Below are 15,865 nucleotides of genomic sequence, written 5' to 3'. Positions count from 1 at the left end.
AAGCACAGGGGATATATTATGCTCTTGTTTCTTTCAGCTGCAGAGAACAGCAGACACAGCTGGGGAACGTCCAGTGGTATCACTGAGTGAGACCAGGTTTCTGAGCTATAGCTTACAATAGCTAGAGGCTGCCAGTTGACCTGGAGTGGAGAATAACTCTAGACATCTCAGGAAAACGAGGTCTTCCAGTTTGCCAAGAGTTCTTTCCTCTGTTAATGGACTGGGAAGGAGAAAAACACCCAGGCCATTTGGTCATTCATGAAACATGGTTGCGTGCTGGTCCCTGAGCAATCACTAGTGATGGGAATGTGACCATGAGGTTGACTTTGTCCCTCTGCATTAAGGCTCCTTTGCAATTTAAATCTATTAAGCCATCCATTGATCCATGTCCACAATCCAATGAAGTGGGCACCAAGATGGTCCTCTTTAGAGATGAGAAAACAGAGGCATAGAGAGGATTGGCACCTTGCCCAAGGTCACAAGATTGGTCAGAGCAGAACTGATTGGATCCCGGGACTTCCAACCCTGGAGTGGGTTCCCTTCACCTCTGTGTGGATGGAAGTCTTGATGGCTACCTGGGACAGCCTGGGTAAGGCATAATCTGACAGGTAGGTAGTGTGGCAGAATATGGCCAGTGGTTCCCAGGTGAAGGAATGATCAGCCTGAGGTCAGTGCCTGGGGGATGGGCAATAAACCTAGAAAAACATACTTTTAACTCTTTGGGGTGGGGTCAGGGGGGGGGGTTGGCTTTCTCTCCCAGGGTACAGCACTCCACGTAGACCAGATGTCCCTGGTTCATAGCCCAGTCAGGCTGGGAAACTTAGGGGAAAGTATCCCCTGTGATAGGGAAGGCCAGGCAGGGTAAGTTGCCCTATAGACTTGGGAGCTCAGTTTCTGAAAGTTTCACAGATTATCAGCTCCTGAGCCCATGATCTGAGGGCTCTGCAAGTGGTTGGAGAGTCTTGGAATTAAACCAGGTTCTTTCAAGTAGGAAGAGCATGGGGTACTGAGCAATGTCTGGGTGGTTCAGAGGGATGTCTTGCTGAGGTCAGAGTCACAAGAATCAAGGAGGACAAAAGTGCCCTTTCTCAGGACACACACACAGTGACAGAGCGGGGGGGGACCAGTAGGGAGTGTTGGCAAGAGCCCAGGGTGAGCTGAGCACTAGGAGAGCTGAGGACGGCGAAGGGCTTTTCCTATTGTGTTGGGCACAAGGAGAACCAGGACTGTGTAGGTCCATCACTGCCTAGGACAGCCTAGGACTGCTGTGTCTGCGGAGAAGAAAGAGGGAAGAAGAGCTCACTCTGCCTGGAGGAAATCTGCACAGAGAATGACCCTGCAGGCAACAGGGCTTTCAGTAGGTCCCTGTGGGAAAGGAAGAGTGAGGCAGCGTTGGTCTGCTATGCTGGGGTCAGGGCTTCTGACTCACAGAACTCCTGGCCAGGGCACAGCGTGGCCCCGGACATGAGATCTTGAATCTGTGGTGGTTGCCTGAGAGGCCTCGGGATCATGGGAGACATGGAGGTGGCCATGGGGATGGATGAGACTGGAAAGTCAGCTGTGGACCCTGGGAAAGATCCCACAATAGAAGGAAGGGCTGTGCATCTCTAGGCAAGGAAGAGGTGGGCCGTGGCGCTGGCAGGGGCTCCCTGGGAAGAAGCCCTGTTACTCACGGCACTTTCCACTTTGAGAGGCTTCAGTCTGGCCACTGTCACAGACAGAGTGGACAGAGGTTAGGGTAGGGCCCCGGAAGGAGTTTTGTAGGAAAACCTCTGCATTTGCCTGCATGACCTTACCCCATGCAGGGCTGATGCATGTGACAATGGTGACCCTCAGGGGGTCCCAGGTGGCACGCAAAGGTCCCTGGCCAGTCCGTCTCTTCCTGTCCTCCTTCTCATTATTATTTTATCTTCATCTTTTCCTTTTCCTTCTCTTCATTATTATTATTTTATGTTTCCTCCGTTTCTTCTTCCTCCTCTTTATTGTCCTCCTCCTCATTGAGATTTGCACGACAGCACTGATGGGGCATGAAGTTGGACGTGACCTCTACCTAGCAGTTGATGGCGTCCAGATCCACAGTGGTCTCAAGAAGCCATGAGGCTGTGCTAGTTTTGCAAGATGGCATCGGGCAGGGTGCAGATAAACGCACTTGGGGTGGGACACACAATTCCCTCATAGGGTGCTGTGAAAATTAAATGAAATTTGGTGTATGAGCTCTGGCATGGAGACACTTATGTAGTAGACACACAGTGACTTTTACTTTATATCATGAAGCATCCCTATAGCAAATGTTCAGTCCTCCTATAAGACCACGTGTCCCCCTCTTTAGTGCTGAGGACGGGGTTGTTGCATCCCTCGCCCAGGGCACCCTGGACATTTCTGGTGTTCAGGCCTACGTGGCTGTGGTTGGCAAAGGTTGCGGGAGTCATGAAGGCAATCCAGTGGGGTGTCTGCAGAGGTCGCGCTGGGTGCAGCAGGGTCAGGAGCACAGCAGGGCCAGGCTCTGGACAGCTTTGGGGAGGACATTTTGTGGATGTCAGCTGTCCTCTGGAGAACTGTCTGAGGGAGAGGAGGTGTATGTGTATGTGTGAGTGCGTGTGTATGTCACTGTACTATGAGTGGGTGTATGTGTATGTGTGTGTGAGTGTGTGAGCGTACATGTGCGGGTATGCATGTATATTTGTGTGGGAGTGAATGTCAAGGTGTACAGGCCACTTCGGACACCTGGGGACAGGACTTCTGCTGGCACAGGAGGCCAGAGAGACAGACACCAGAGCAATAAGCACCCAGGCCTGGCAGGGAGGGTCTCAGCCATGTGGGGCCCCCACCTGCGCATGGTGGGCAGCCACTCTGCACCTGGCCCTGCCCCTGGAGCGAGCGTGGGTCTCCCCGTTTCCACTTTTGCTTCTCTTCATGAGGGAATCCACTCACCTCTCTCTTCTCCTCACCTGGCAAATGTGTGAGATAAGACCAAATGGTCATTCTGTACCTCTCCTTCCAGGATTTTTCCTTTGGCTTATGCAGTTTTTGCATAGAATAGATGACACCAGACAATCTGTCCTTTTGCTTCCTAAACATTGTACCACAAGCATAGTAAACGTCCCTTTCCAAGCCCGCAGAGAGTTTCATCTTGGGTATGCATCATAATTTATTTGCCATGTCTCTGCAGTTAGACATGTAGATGTCTTATTTTTTCACCACTGTAAACAATAGTGTGATGAACGTCTTTGTTTCGTTCTTTTGTTGGGCAAATCTGACCCCTCGATCTGCCTCTTTCAGCCATTATCAGAGTGTGGTCGGTCTAGCCCCTGAAGGAAGGGAACTTTCAGAGGCTGAGCCCCCGTGTGACCCCCACTCTCACACTGACCCTCGACAGACACCGCACACCATTCTGCATTTTTCTCAGTGAGCTCAAATGGCTGACCCTGGTCTGCTCTGTCCCTAAGGAAAAACTGAGCAGGTTCTCCCTGGGGGCAGCAGAGCTACGCCAGGAGGACACCAGGGAATGGGAAGAGGCTGGAGCCTCTGGGTGGGGCCTCACCTTCTGATCTTATGTCGAAAGCAGAGTATACCTTCTGCTGCAGACAGCAGCTTTCCCCACCTGCACCTGAGCCTCGGCCCAGCAGAGACGAAGGGCCTGCCAAGGAGCTCAGGGTGGGAGGCAGTGGGTAGAGAGCCTCAGGGGCAGGCTGCTCTCCCTTCCCCTGCTGTCACCCTGCTCACGATGCACCCTTCTCTTCCCTTGGGCCCTAAGGGAACATGGCATGTTCCCATTCTCCTCTCTGTGCAGGGGCTGGGCCACACAGAGCCCTGTCCCCTCGTTCATTCTTTCAGCAAAGGTTTCCCGAGCTCCCGTCCTTCCGCAGGCACGATTAGGTGCTACAAATGTGGAGGTAAATCGATATGTTCGGGTTCTTAAAGAGTTTGCCTTCTAGTAAACCACAAACAAGTCAATGTAATGTCCTGCATGGTGAATGCAGGCCATTGGTGCTGGACAGTGGTGGCGGGAGGAGGGATTGTTGTCCGTGCCTGAGAGGGCTGGGAAGGCTCAGGAGGAGTGAGCTGGGGCTGGCAGGTTCTCAGTAACCTTGGGAAGCTTGGCCAGGTGAGAATGCATTAGCTGAGTAGTGGCCACCTTGTGAGTGATCTCGGCCAGAGCAGGCCCCATGGTGGCAGGGACGATCGCCTGATCACACTGGGCTGGGAGAGGAGGGGGGGATGGGTGGGGACACACGACTCTAACAAGAAGCCTGGTTCAGAGAAAATAAAAGGAGACCAAGCAGAAGCTGGACAAAGGGGCTGCTAGGGAGGGATGCCAGCCCGGCAGCCCAAGGAGGGAAGGGTTGATGGTAGAACAGGGAGAGAGAGGGAGGCCATGAGGACAAGGACTGTGAGGTCCACAGTGATCCAGCACTGCAACCTCCTGATGCTGTGGCCTCCCCTGTGCCCACGGCACTCAGCCAGGGCCAGGTGGAGCCTGGGGTGGTGCGTGGCTTCCTCACTCTGGAGTCCGCTTGTTGACAGATAATGGAGAAACTCCAAGAGCGCCCCCAAGGCCGGGCTGCTGCCCCCAAGCAGACTCCCTTTCTTTCCCCAGCCCTCGTTCCCTGGTTGATTCCTGGTGGCAGTCTCCACCAGCAGAATCTCTGCTCTTCTCTCCACTGGGCTGTGTCTTCTTCTAGGGGCTGCTGGTCCCGGGCGTTTTCCGGCAGAAGCCTCGGTCCCACCCGACTCGGCTGTTGCTGGGAGGTGGGCTCTGGATTCCAACGCCATCCAAGCTCCTCTGTTCTGAGGTGGCGCGGTCCTTACTCCCATTTCACAGACAGCAAAGGAGGCCCCAGATCAGGGGGCTTATCTGACATCAGCGTGCATGACACCGTGTGCCCCTGAGGAATAAAAACCTGTCTTACTGCCTGTTGTGTCCTCTCTCTGCAGAGCCCTGTGGCCAAGTGTGTCCAGCCCCGCTGTCTAAGGAGTCTCCAGCCTCAATGCTTCTCCCTGGGCCAGGCGCTCTAGGTCCCCAGAGCCCCGATGACTGAAGGCTGTTGGAGCATCCACCTTCCTCAGCTGGTGGCCCAGGGCCTGCTGATCAACATGGCTGCTAGGACGGGGGCTCCGCCAAGCCCTACCGTGGAAAACAGGTGGCAGCTTAGTGAACTGGAGCAAGGCTGGGGCTGCAAACCTGTGCCACTGAAGAAAACAAACCACTCGGGCTCCAATGCTGCCATGGGCAGGGGTGGCCGGGACATAGCCTGTGCTGAGCTGGCGTGGGCAGCAGCCCTGGACAAGCCCAGACCAGGCGGGCCGCTGCCCCAGAAGGTGCACGGGGAACAGAGGCAGAGTGCATTCACAGAGCTGCCGTGGCTCAAGGAGGGGCTGGGGGGCTGGCAGGCCCACGAGAAGCAGCACGATGACCCTGCAGACCAGGCTGGCCCCCAGCGGCTGACCCGTGATGTCCCCAGGGACTCAGCCAGCAGCACAGTTGTCTCTGTGTGGCCCAGTGGAGCCCAAGGGGAGCAGAGAAGCGCCTTCAGCAAACCAATCAAGCGTGCAGCAGAGGGGCCTGGGCCAACCCTCGTCTTCCCAACAGGTGACTCTTCAGAGGCCCCGGGGGAGCTGTCAGGACTCATCAGCACTGCAGACATCCCTTGTTGGGGCCAACGTTCAACGTCCAAGCTTTTGGTGGCTCATTTCTGGAACTTACAAATGTTCCCATGGAATGCTGCACTCTGCAGCGCTTTCCTGGGTGCCCCCAGGCTGTGGCTCGAGCACACTGAGGCCCAGGCACCCACACCTTCGCCATCCTCGACTGCCCCATGGGCCCTCCTGCCACCCACGCTCACCTCCCTGGGCTTGTCCACCCAGAACTGGTGTGCAAAGTGCAGCCTCTCCTTTCGCCTGACGTCCGACCTGGTCTTCCACATGCGGTCCCACCACAAAAAGGAGCAGGGGGGGCCTGACCCGCATTCTAAGAAGCGGAGAGGAGAGCCCCTCACCTGCCCAGTTTGCCGCGAGTCCTTCCGGGAGCGCCACCATCTCTCCCGGCACATGACTTCTCACAGTTAACAGGTGGCTGTGCCACACAGCATGGGAGCAGCGTGCAGCCTTTGGTGGTGAGGTGGCGGGAGCTCCCTGGCCTCGCTTTGGGACACTGTCCCAGTGTCTGCAGGGCTGTCTCCTCTGGCATCCATAGATGAACAGCTCTGGCATAATTTGGAAAAGAGCCGTGCTTGTGTGATGTGCTTTGAAGGAAATGCAGCCGTGAAAACACATGCTGTGCTTTGCTACTCCAGGGTGTTGGGACCGGTAGGCACAAGGAGTGGGGCTGCCTGGCACCACCCCTCCTGCTCCGGGCGAAGCCGATTGGCGCCAGCACGTGCCTTGGAGGCCGTAAGCGTGGGTTCATACCTGGGCTCTTTCACAACTAGCTGTGACCTTGGACACATTGCTTTAACCTGCTGAGCCCATTTTCTTATCTGTCAAACGGAGTTAATAGCTCCGTGTCTTAGGGTTGTTGTCAGGGTCACAGGAAAAGTGTGTGGCAAGTGGCCAGCACACTGCCCGGCAGATGCGAGCACTGAGTACCTGAGGTTACTGTCTGTGCCGGCCAGCTGTTGTTGGTCGTAAAATCTCAGCGGTGGCTGGCCAGCAGGAGCCTCTGCACCTCTGTCGCGGCTCTGGGCGCTGGCTGGGGTTGAGGTGGACTGCGCCATGCCTGGGCCAGGTCGCAGGTGGGATTTGAGTCCGTGCTCTCGCTCTTCCTGGGTGGATGGTCTCTGGCTCCAGCTGCTGTTGTGTCTGCGTCCCCATTCTGATGGTGGCTCCCACTGTCTTCCTGGCGTCTGGCCTTGAGCGTTTGCTGCTCCTACTGTGGTTCCATCACACTCCTCTCGCATGTCACCTACTTAGAGGGGCCTGCCCAGGTGCCCCCTGGAGCAGTCTGCAGCCTGGGCCTCTCCCCCCACATCCCCTGTTGTTTCCATCAGAGCACACCCCCTAGCATCTGAAACCCTCTCTCTGCTGTCTTGGTGATTGGCTCTGTCCACGCTGCCAGCTGCTTGGGGCAGACGCGGGTCTGCTTTGTTCACTGCAAATGCCTAGTGCCGAGTGCTGCGTGGCACACTGTGGATGCACAGTAAACACCGTGGGATTGATTTCTGTGTGAGAACCAGGCCTGAAAACGTGTATGACCTTCCTTTGGTCCTGGAGGGTCTTGCAGGGGCTGCCCCATGTGGGAAGCCTCCATGTGCACTGAACTTCCCTTCCCCCCACCCCCGTCTCCCTGGCCTGGTGAGGGATGAGCTACGGGTCCCATTTCATGCTTTTATCCAGCATCCCCGGGCACCCATTCTGTGCCAGGCTGTGCACCAGGCCCTGGGGGATGCTGTGAATTTGTTCCATGCATCTTGTCCACGGGAAGGTCCCACTCTGGTGTGAGGATGATTAGAGAACAGTGGGGTGCATGCTGAACAGAGGCATGGGCTGGGGTGCTGGGTGCTTGTGGGACATGCCCAAGTCAGTGGCACTTGAAGGAGCAGAGCCCCTGCTGAGCCTCAAGATGAGCAGGTACTGGTGACTCAGACGGAAGGGACAGTAGCCTGGAGAAAGGTCACTCCTGAGCCTGCAAATGTCCCGGCATCCTGCAAGGCTGGTGTGAGGAGGAGGAGGAGTTGACAGGCGACCCCCAGAGATGGAGGTGCAGGAGGGCCCCGCAGGAGAAGAGTTTGGGGGAGGGTGATGGGGCCTGGCTCAGAGAAGCACTTTGTGGGGAGTCCTCTGGCTGCAGCAGGGAGGGGGCCGGAAGAGGGAGACTGAGCCCGCTAAGCTCATTGTCCTCCACGCTGGGAAGGAGGCAGAGCTCCCTGCAGGCACCAGCGTAGCACTGCCATTCCCACAGCGACGCTGGGAGGCCCCTGCCTGGCAGAGAGGAGACGAGGAGAGCTTGGCCCGGCGACCCTTCATGTGCTGCATGGGGTGGAGTTTGCACACAGACAGGCCGAGCACAGGAGCAGGGCCTCCCTCCTTGCTGTGCAGATGGGGCAGGAAAGGGCCTCTCAGGGCGTTCTGCATGAGGCTCACACTATGCACTTGAGAGCCCCTGTCATTTAGTCCCCGTGACAGCCAGGGATAAATGTTGAAGTCCCATTTCACTGCAGGAGAGCTCAGCTCAGAGAGGTTAATGACTTCCCTTAGACCAGGGGCTCATGAGCAGTAGGCAAGGATAAGACTCTAGGACCCCGACACTGCACTCATGTCCCCTCCAGGCTGCCACGTGTCCTCTCAGCCCAGTGTCATCCCATGGTATTGTGCATGGTTCAAGAATCGGATGGAGAGGCAGCATAGAGTCCCTGTCTCAAATGTCAACTTATACCTTGCTGCTCTCTCACACACACACAAGCACATATGCACACACATGCACATGTGCACACACTTTCTCCTTAGCATTTTCCACTCTCTTCCATACTACATGTCTTAGTGTTTTAATGGTTTATGTAGTTCACGGTGTATTCTGTCACTGGAATGAAAGTTCTGGGACGGGTTTTTGGCTTTTTGCTGAGTGCTCTGTCCCTGGTGTCAAGAACAACGTAGGCACATAGCAGGCGTTCCATAGACACTTGTTGAATGAATGAATGAGTTAATGAAAGAAATGCCTGGTTCTGGCCTAGCTCCTGCCAAATCTCAAATCAGCTTCTCAGGAGGGTTTTGGCCTCTGTCAAACATTGTGCACAGTTGTCCTTTTCTGGCTGATTGGATTGGTCCATAGTTTCTGTGAAATCTCTTTGGTAGGTGAAAATGTACTATACCAAGACACAGTAGACACTTAGAAGTGAAAGGGACTGTAGATTTTTAGCCCACCCCTTCACCTTGTAGCAGTGGACTTTGAGGTCCGCAGACATGAGCTGATGTGCTCAGCATCGCAGGCAAGGGGTGGGGAGCTCAGGGTCAGACTCAGGACCCCTGAGACATCTAGACCTATGAGTCTTCCCTGCCCACCCACACTCCCTGAGGAACCTGAGCTAGACCAGGCAGTGGCTTGCATTGCACGTGGATAGAATGGCCTCAAATGTAATTCTTACTAACTGTGAGCAGGTACACCACTCTCAAGTAAGACAGGCTTTTTGAGAAAATTAGAAGTTATAAAGAAGCATAACAATACATCTTGCCCCAACTCTACTTTTTAAGATGGAGTTAATTAAGACTGATGTAGGTGCAAGTTACTTTGCAGCCATTTAAATCGACAGACTCAAACATGATATGGAGCTGGTGACTTAGTTTATTAGTGTGGCAGTCCCTAATTATCACCAGGCTGTGTTCCCTGAGTCCCTTTGGGAGTCAAATTCTTTCTCATCCCTTTTTAAAATTCTGCCCTCCTGTATCTACTGAGGAGTAGACACTTTAAATCATGACTTTGCCCAGCTCTAACATGGCTATGGTCTAAATGTTTGTGTCCCCCAAATTCATAAGCTAAAATTCTAACCCCCGGGGTGATGGTATTAGGAGGTGGGGCCTTTGGGAGATCGGGATCAGTCCTCTTATAAAAGAGACCACAGAGAGTGACCTCCCTGCTTCCCAAGGACACACATAGAAGGTGTCACCTATGAACCAGAAAGTGGGACCTCACCAGACACCAAACCTGCTGGCACCTTGATCTTGGACTTCCCAGTCTCCAGAACTGGGAGCAGTAAATTTCTGTTGTTTATAAGCCACCCAGTTTATGGTATTTTTTTTTTATAGCAGCGCAAATGGATTAGGCTTGGGAGTGGCACTGGAAGCGGTGGTGGTGATGGTGTTGGCACTGGGAGCTCACACATCCTAGGTGAAGGCTCCTCAGAGCCAGGCCAAACACAGGCCTCAAGAGAGGCGAGAAATCAGGACTCCATGTGGAATTAGCTGTCAGCTGACTCACTTGTTTTTTAAACACTGGTAGATGGCCAAAATGGGTTTAAAGAAGCATGCCAGTGGTGGTGGTGATGAGGCAGGGGCAGGAGCCTCCAGCTGGTGACCCTAACTCTATTATGCTTCCAGCCTGTGAACAGGCCAGTACTGGGCCTGCCTCACCCATACCACGTTATTCCTGTGAACACTGGAAGAGAACCACGTTACTTAGGGGTGAAAACAGGAGTAGCCCCAGGGCCAACCCCACATCCTTCATTCCCTTGAAAGGTGGTGGCGCCACCTGGAGGCTGCAGGCCTCCTCTGCAGGCCACTTCTCTCCAGAGACGGTTTACAAGCCCTTGCCGTTTGCATAATTGTGTTTGCTTTTTTTTTTTAGCAGTCTCGTGGTAGGTCTAACGATCTTATAGCAAGATAAGAATCTCATAGAATAAACCTTTTACTTAAAAGATAAGTCATTCTTGAATGTGTTTCAGTTTGTGACACTTCCTAGGACAGAAACATTTTCGGAAGCCTATTTTGAATGGGGGTTGGGGAGGCGGTTTTGCAGGGAGGAGAGGAAGTGTTCTTTAAATTTAAATTTTTCTTCCCTGTCCATCCTGTGTTTTCCTGGGGCAGGAGGCAGGAAGCCCTGTTGTCTGGTCCCTTGCTATTCTAAGCTGCTTGGATTAGGCTATTTTCAGTGCTGGCCGCACCGGTTAGCAAAGCAGAGAGAAGGTCCTGGCCAGGCAGCAGCTCAATCTCACAGAAGCCAGGAGATAGGAGATGGGCGCCCTCCAGTGGGGACTTGGGGGGCAGGTTTCCCAGCCCAGGAGTGGTCCGGCTCATGGGTTTTCTTCCTGACTCACACCATGCCTTGTTGCATGGCAGCTATGTGGACAGCCAGCGCCCTCACTGACATGTGGCTGCAGCCGTGCACTGTGTGTTGGGCTATGTGTGGGGCAGATGTAGGGACACAGAAAGAAGGGGGTGATTGGGACAGTGGAAGAGGAGGGGGTGATTGGGACAGCTGGGGCCTGAAGAGAGGAGGTCTGGGGGCCTCCCAGGTGCCCCCTTTACATTCCTTTCTGGGTGGAGCATGTCACTGCAGTGGTGCCTGGCCTCTCGTGCCCTGGGGGATTGGGCCATGTCTCCAGCAAGAACTTGAAGGAGGAGGTCACCTTTTTCTTTCTCTCCTTATGGAGGCTGGCAGAGGCATGGCTGGCTCCTGGCCAAGAGCACCTGGACACGGGCCCCCAGCAGAGCCACCACCCTTCACCTTGCTTATCCTGGCCTGTGCTGTCGGTACCTGGTCAGGGAGCAGATGCACCCTCCAGTAGACTGTGCCCACCCCTACCTGTGTTGCTCGTATCTGGACCTCGGGTCGTCTCTGAAGCTCCTCACGCTGCTTCCGCCACTTGCCCTGTGGCTGGCCTTAGGTCTTCAGGATCTGTCCCCGGAGAGGGGGCAGAGAGGCAGGAGGGCACGGGCCCGGCACACCCTACGTTCCTTTCTCCACCTAATGACTCTGTGGTGTGGCTGCCCAGAGTGTGGCCTGGGCTTTGATGGAGAACAACAAGGAAGGTCCTAGGCCCTTATTGTCCCAGAGGGCCAGCTTTGAGTCCCCTCCAGGGCCTTTATAATCCATTTGTCATGCACAGTGTCCCACAGAGCCCAGCTGGACTCCTGAGGGCACTCCAGCACCCCTGGATGCAAGGTCAAAGGAGACACCCCCAGCCCTCACTGGTCTTGGATGACCTCCCTCAAGTTCACAGGAGGGACAGATAAATATGACGTCCTGGAGGTGCCTGCATCACGTAACAGTGCCCCTCCAGGGAAGGGGAGCTCCGAGCTGCAGGCCAGAGCACAGAGATGGGGCAGGAGGCTGTGGTAGGGATTTAGGCACAAAGCTGAGACCACAAGACAAGGGAGAGGGGATGGCTGGCTGGGTCCAGAGCAGAGTGATGTGAACTCAGATACTAACTCATCTTGGCTCCTGATGATTGTGTGGACATGAGGTGAGGGATGTAGGGGCAGAGAGGAGGGAGTCTGGGTGTGTGGACGTAGGTGTGGCTGTCAGCAAGATGGTGAGCTGGGGACAGGAGCAGGCTTGGGTCAGGCAGGGTTGGAGAGGGTGGAGGTGATGAGCTCACACTGGGGCAGAAAGAGTCTGAGGGGCCTGGGGCCTGGCTGAACAGAAGCTGCTGAGCAGAGCAGGGGCCCAGCTGAGCAGCTGTTGGGCATCTGGATCTGCCACCAGAAGAGAGGTCCGCTGGGATTTTGTTTTCCTTTTCCTTTTTCTCCAGCCTTCTATCTCCAAGCAGGTAACAGTGCAGGAAGACTTGCATTCAGGGAGGCCAGCCTATGCAGAAGGCCTTCACTATGCAGAGGAATTTAGCTTCTTTCTATCTCTGTCTCCTTTCCCAGACCAGGCCCAGGGCCTATTTATGATGTGGTGGCAACAGCAGGATCTTTGGAGCCAGGCAGGTGTGAGTTTGCCTCTAACCTACCCTTTAACCACCTGCACCAGACTGTGCTGGTCATTGGGAGAAAACAAAGTCTTTGGCTGATAGAGGCAGAAAGTGATTTCTTGAAGGAGGCTGGGTCACCCTTGTTCTTGGATGGGCGGGCTGGGGGACCTGGCTGGATAGTGGGCAGGGAAAGTAGGCTGCTCAACCAGGACTACAGCCAAAGTTACACACAGGAACCACCTCTGGGGGATGCTGCTGCTGTCCCTACTGGATACAGGGCACCACCGTGCTGCCTCTGCACACTGGGCATCTGGAGACGGCTGCTGCCCAGAGTCCCTGGTCACTTGCTCCAGATTAAACTTCTTTCACAGGAGCCTCTGAGTGACCAAGGCAGAGGATCCACATGCCAATACCCCGCTGTCAGGGGAGCTGGGAAAGTGGGCTTCTGGGGGTGTCCAGCTTTGTAGTGGGGAAGTGAAGACACCTGATACTGGCTGGGCACTGGATTAAATCATTTAATCTTTGCAGCCCCAAATATACTATTGTCTCTCCCATTGAACAGATGAGGAAACTGAGGCCCACAGGAATAGAGTAAATTTCCAGAATCACACAGCTGGGAAGTGGCTCAGCTGGTCTTCCCATACCCTCCAACCTAGCTATCCCGCTACTTTCCCATCTTCGAGCTGAACTCTGGAAACACCAGGATTGGCTATTGCCTAATCCTACCTCCTCCCAAAACACCTCCACAGTACGCCCTGGGGATTTAGTATTCTACAGTTCCCCAGAGCCACAAAGTCCTTTAACTCCTAAGTGGGAGGGCCCTTACCCAGTCATTCTTTGCACTCCCACAGCTGCCAAGCTTTCCCTACCAAACAACCAAGTAACTCCATGGATCCACATTTCCAGGTTAAAGCCCTGCCCTCAAGACCCACCTACGAACCTCACGGAACCTACAAGTGAGCCTGAAGTTCAGAGCGAACCCTCTCAAGAAAGCTATTTCTGCCCTAATCCTACCTCCTCCCAAAACACCTCCACAGTACACCCTGGGGATTTAGTATTCTACACTTCCCCAGAGCCACAAAGTCCTTTAACTCCTAAGTGAGAGGGCCCTTACCCAGTCATTCTTTGCCCTCCCACAGCTGCCAAGCTTTCCCTACCAAACAACCAAGTAACTCCATGGATCCACATTTCCAGGTTAAAGCTCTGCCCTCAAGGCCCCAGAGAAGACCCCAAAGGAGGCACTCCCTAAAACATGGTGCTTTTCTCTTCCGGGTCCTAACAATCTCGCTGGCACCAAGGTGCAGCCTATCAGAAATCATTACCCGCCCCGGCCAATCAACTACCGCCCCATGTACTAACCACCCTCTCCCGGAACCTGGCTCTATATAAATGTATGCTTCTCCCCCGAATAAAGCGGAACTTCTCCGGTGAACTGTCAGCTCGGGTCCTGTCGTCCTTCCCCAGGCTGACTCTGGGACTTGGGCACCTAACCACACTGTCCACAGATTCATATGGGGAGCGATTCTCTGAACGTCCAAAGGGGGAGGGGCAAATGCCGGGTGGCCTAAAGGAGGACACCTGTCCACACTGTGCTGGGTGTATGGCCTTGGGGGAGTTACCGGCTGGTCTGAGTCTCAGCTGACTCCCGTGTTCACACGGGATGGCCGTGGCCGTCCATGCAGTGTGAGGCTCAGGAGAGAGTACCGTGTGCGCCACCCATGAGAGCTGATCCACCCCTTCCCCTGTGTAATGACCTTGGGATCTTTGGCATCTGCTGACCCCACAACACCTAGCACCACACCTAAAGCCAAATCAGCTATCAATAAATGCCAGCAGTGCCAATCAAGGAGATGCCAGTGCTGTGGAAAGAAACCCAGGAAGAAAGCACAGAGTTGACAACCAGGTGTGATTGTTAAGTTATGGCTAGAGGCTCAATCATATACTTTATTTTATCTTGTTTTATTTTGGGAATAATGACTGCTGCATTTAAAAATAATGATATATGCTCATTATGAGGATTTAAGAAATAGAGCAAAGTACAAAGAAGAAAGGAAAAAATATCACCCTAAATTCTACCACCTAGAAGGAACTACTGTTAAAATTCAGGTGGTCATCATATACCTATGAGAGAGAGAGAGAGAGAGAGAGCACGCACCCGGGAATGTAAGCACTGTAGGGCAGTCACACATTTTCTGGGAGATTCGTAGGTCTAATGAGGAAAGAGGTGAGATCACATTGTACATGCTACCAATAAAACTGAATCATTACACTTAAGCTTATTTGAATGTAGCAGAAGAAAAAGGAACTGGAGCAAATCTTGCCTTCGATCAGCAGGGTTAAGACAGGGTCAGTTCAAGGATTCCCTCAATAGAAATCCCCAAAGTATTGGTGTGTGGTTCAGTGGTTAGCTCTGGTTTCCATAGCGCTCTGCGGTCTGACGAGGGGGCTCTGGAAGTCGGGGTTGTGCCTGGAGCCCTGGGAGAAGTGGCCTTTGGGAAGCTCAGCTGGCCTAGCCTGAAGCAGAGCCAAGGCCAGCCAATGCCAGTGCTTTCGCCTCTGCAGTCCTGCAGCCCTGGCTGACTGGGCGCGGGGCTTTCCTCCAGGATTTCGGGCAGGGTCTTAGAGGTTTCTCTCTGTTTAGTCCCTGGTCCCTCCAGCAGAGCAGGAGGGTTGTTTGGCTCCAGGGCACCCCGGGCTCCTCCCTGGGCCCACTCAGATCGGAGGACAAGGCAGATGTGCCTCTGTGCTCCTGACATTCACCTGTGCTCAATGAGTGTCTGACACCTGCGCCAGGTGCCCTGCTGGGCCTCAGGCAGGTTGGAGGCCAGGACGAGTAGGGAGTCCCTGCCTCCGAGGGCTGCATATCACGGTGGGGAGAGACACGATCCTAGGGCACGAGGAAGAGCTGCTTTCGTGGGACAGCGTGCCGGGGAGTGGGCCTTGACCTCTCAGCCTGCACCACCCACAGCGGGAGCCGCACCTGCAGGTGGCCACTAGCAGTAGCAACGTGGAGATGTGCTATCAGCACCCACTACAGGCCAGATTTCAAACTCTTTGTACAAAAACAGGTCATTCATCACAATTTTTATATTGAGTACATGTTGAAATGATACTACTGTGGGTATAGTGGGTTGAGTAAATTATATTATTAGAGTATACTGTTAAAATTAATTTCATCTGTTTCTTTCTGCTTTTTAAAAATGTGGCCAGTAGAAAATTTAAAGTGGCACGTGTGTCTTGCACCTGCGGCTCCCGTAACACTATTTGGATGACGATGCCCTAGGTGACGGTGTGAGGACCTGGGTTGGCAGTTGAAAAGCATGGGTCGGGGGTGGACCTGGACTTCACCTCCCCAAGTAACAACTATGGAGACATCACCATTGAAAGGGGTGAGCTCCCTGTCTTTGGGGGTGCAGAGGATTTGTGTGGTGGTAAGGAGGCTGGATGGATGAGCTCCGAGGGTTCCTCCAACTCTAAGTCTAACCAGAGCTCAGCCAGCCTCTGTGTTGTCCCTGGGGGCC

General features: G+C 54.1%; 1 protein-coding gene across 1 annotated transcript; it reads left to right on the top strand.

The window, feature by feature from the left end:
* Positions 1 to 5,094: 5,094 nt before the first annotated feature.
* ZNF488 (zinc finger protein 488) lies at positions 5,095 to 6,066 on the top strand. Its single transcript, XM_008586708.1, has one exon. It carries the CDS (start codon positions 5,095 to 5,097, stop codon positions 6,064 to 6,066), a length of 972 nt encoding a protein of 323 aa, XP_008584930.1.
* The last annotated feature ends 9,799 nt before the right edge of the window (positions 6,067 to 15,865 follow it).

The sequence above is a fragment of the Galeopterus variegatus genome, unplaced genomic scaffold, assembly GCF_000696425.1.
Source record: "Galeopterus variegatus unplaced genomic scaffold, G_variegatus-3.0.2 Scaffold4086, whole genome shotgun sequence".
Lineage (NCBI taxonomy): Eukaryota > Metazoa > Chordata > Mammalia > Dermoptera > Cynocephalidae > Galeopterus > Galeopterus variegatus.
Note: the sequence above shows the minus strand (reverse complement) of the source record. Positions and strands in the feature narration are given on the sequence as shown.

Excerpts from the sequence above, each read along its gene's own strand:
- ZNF488 (XM_008586708.1), top strand. The coding sequence starts at position 5,095 with ATGGCTGCTAGGACGGGGGCTCCGCCAAGCCCTACCGTGGAAAACAGG.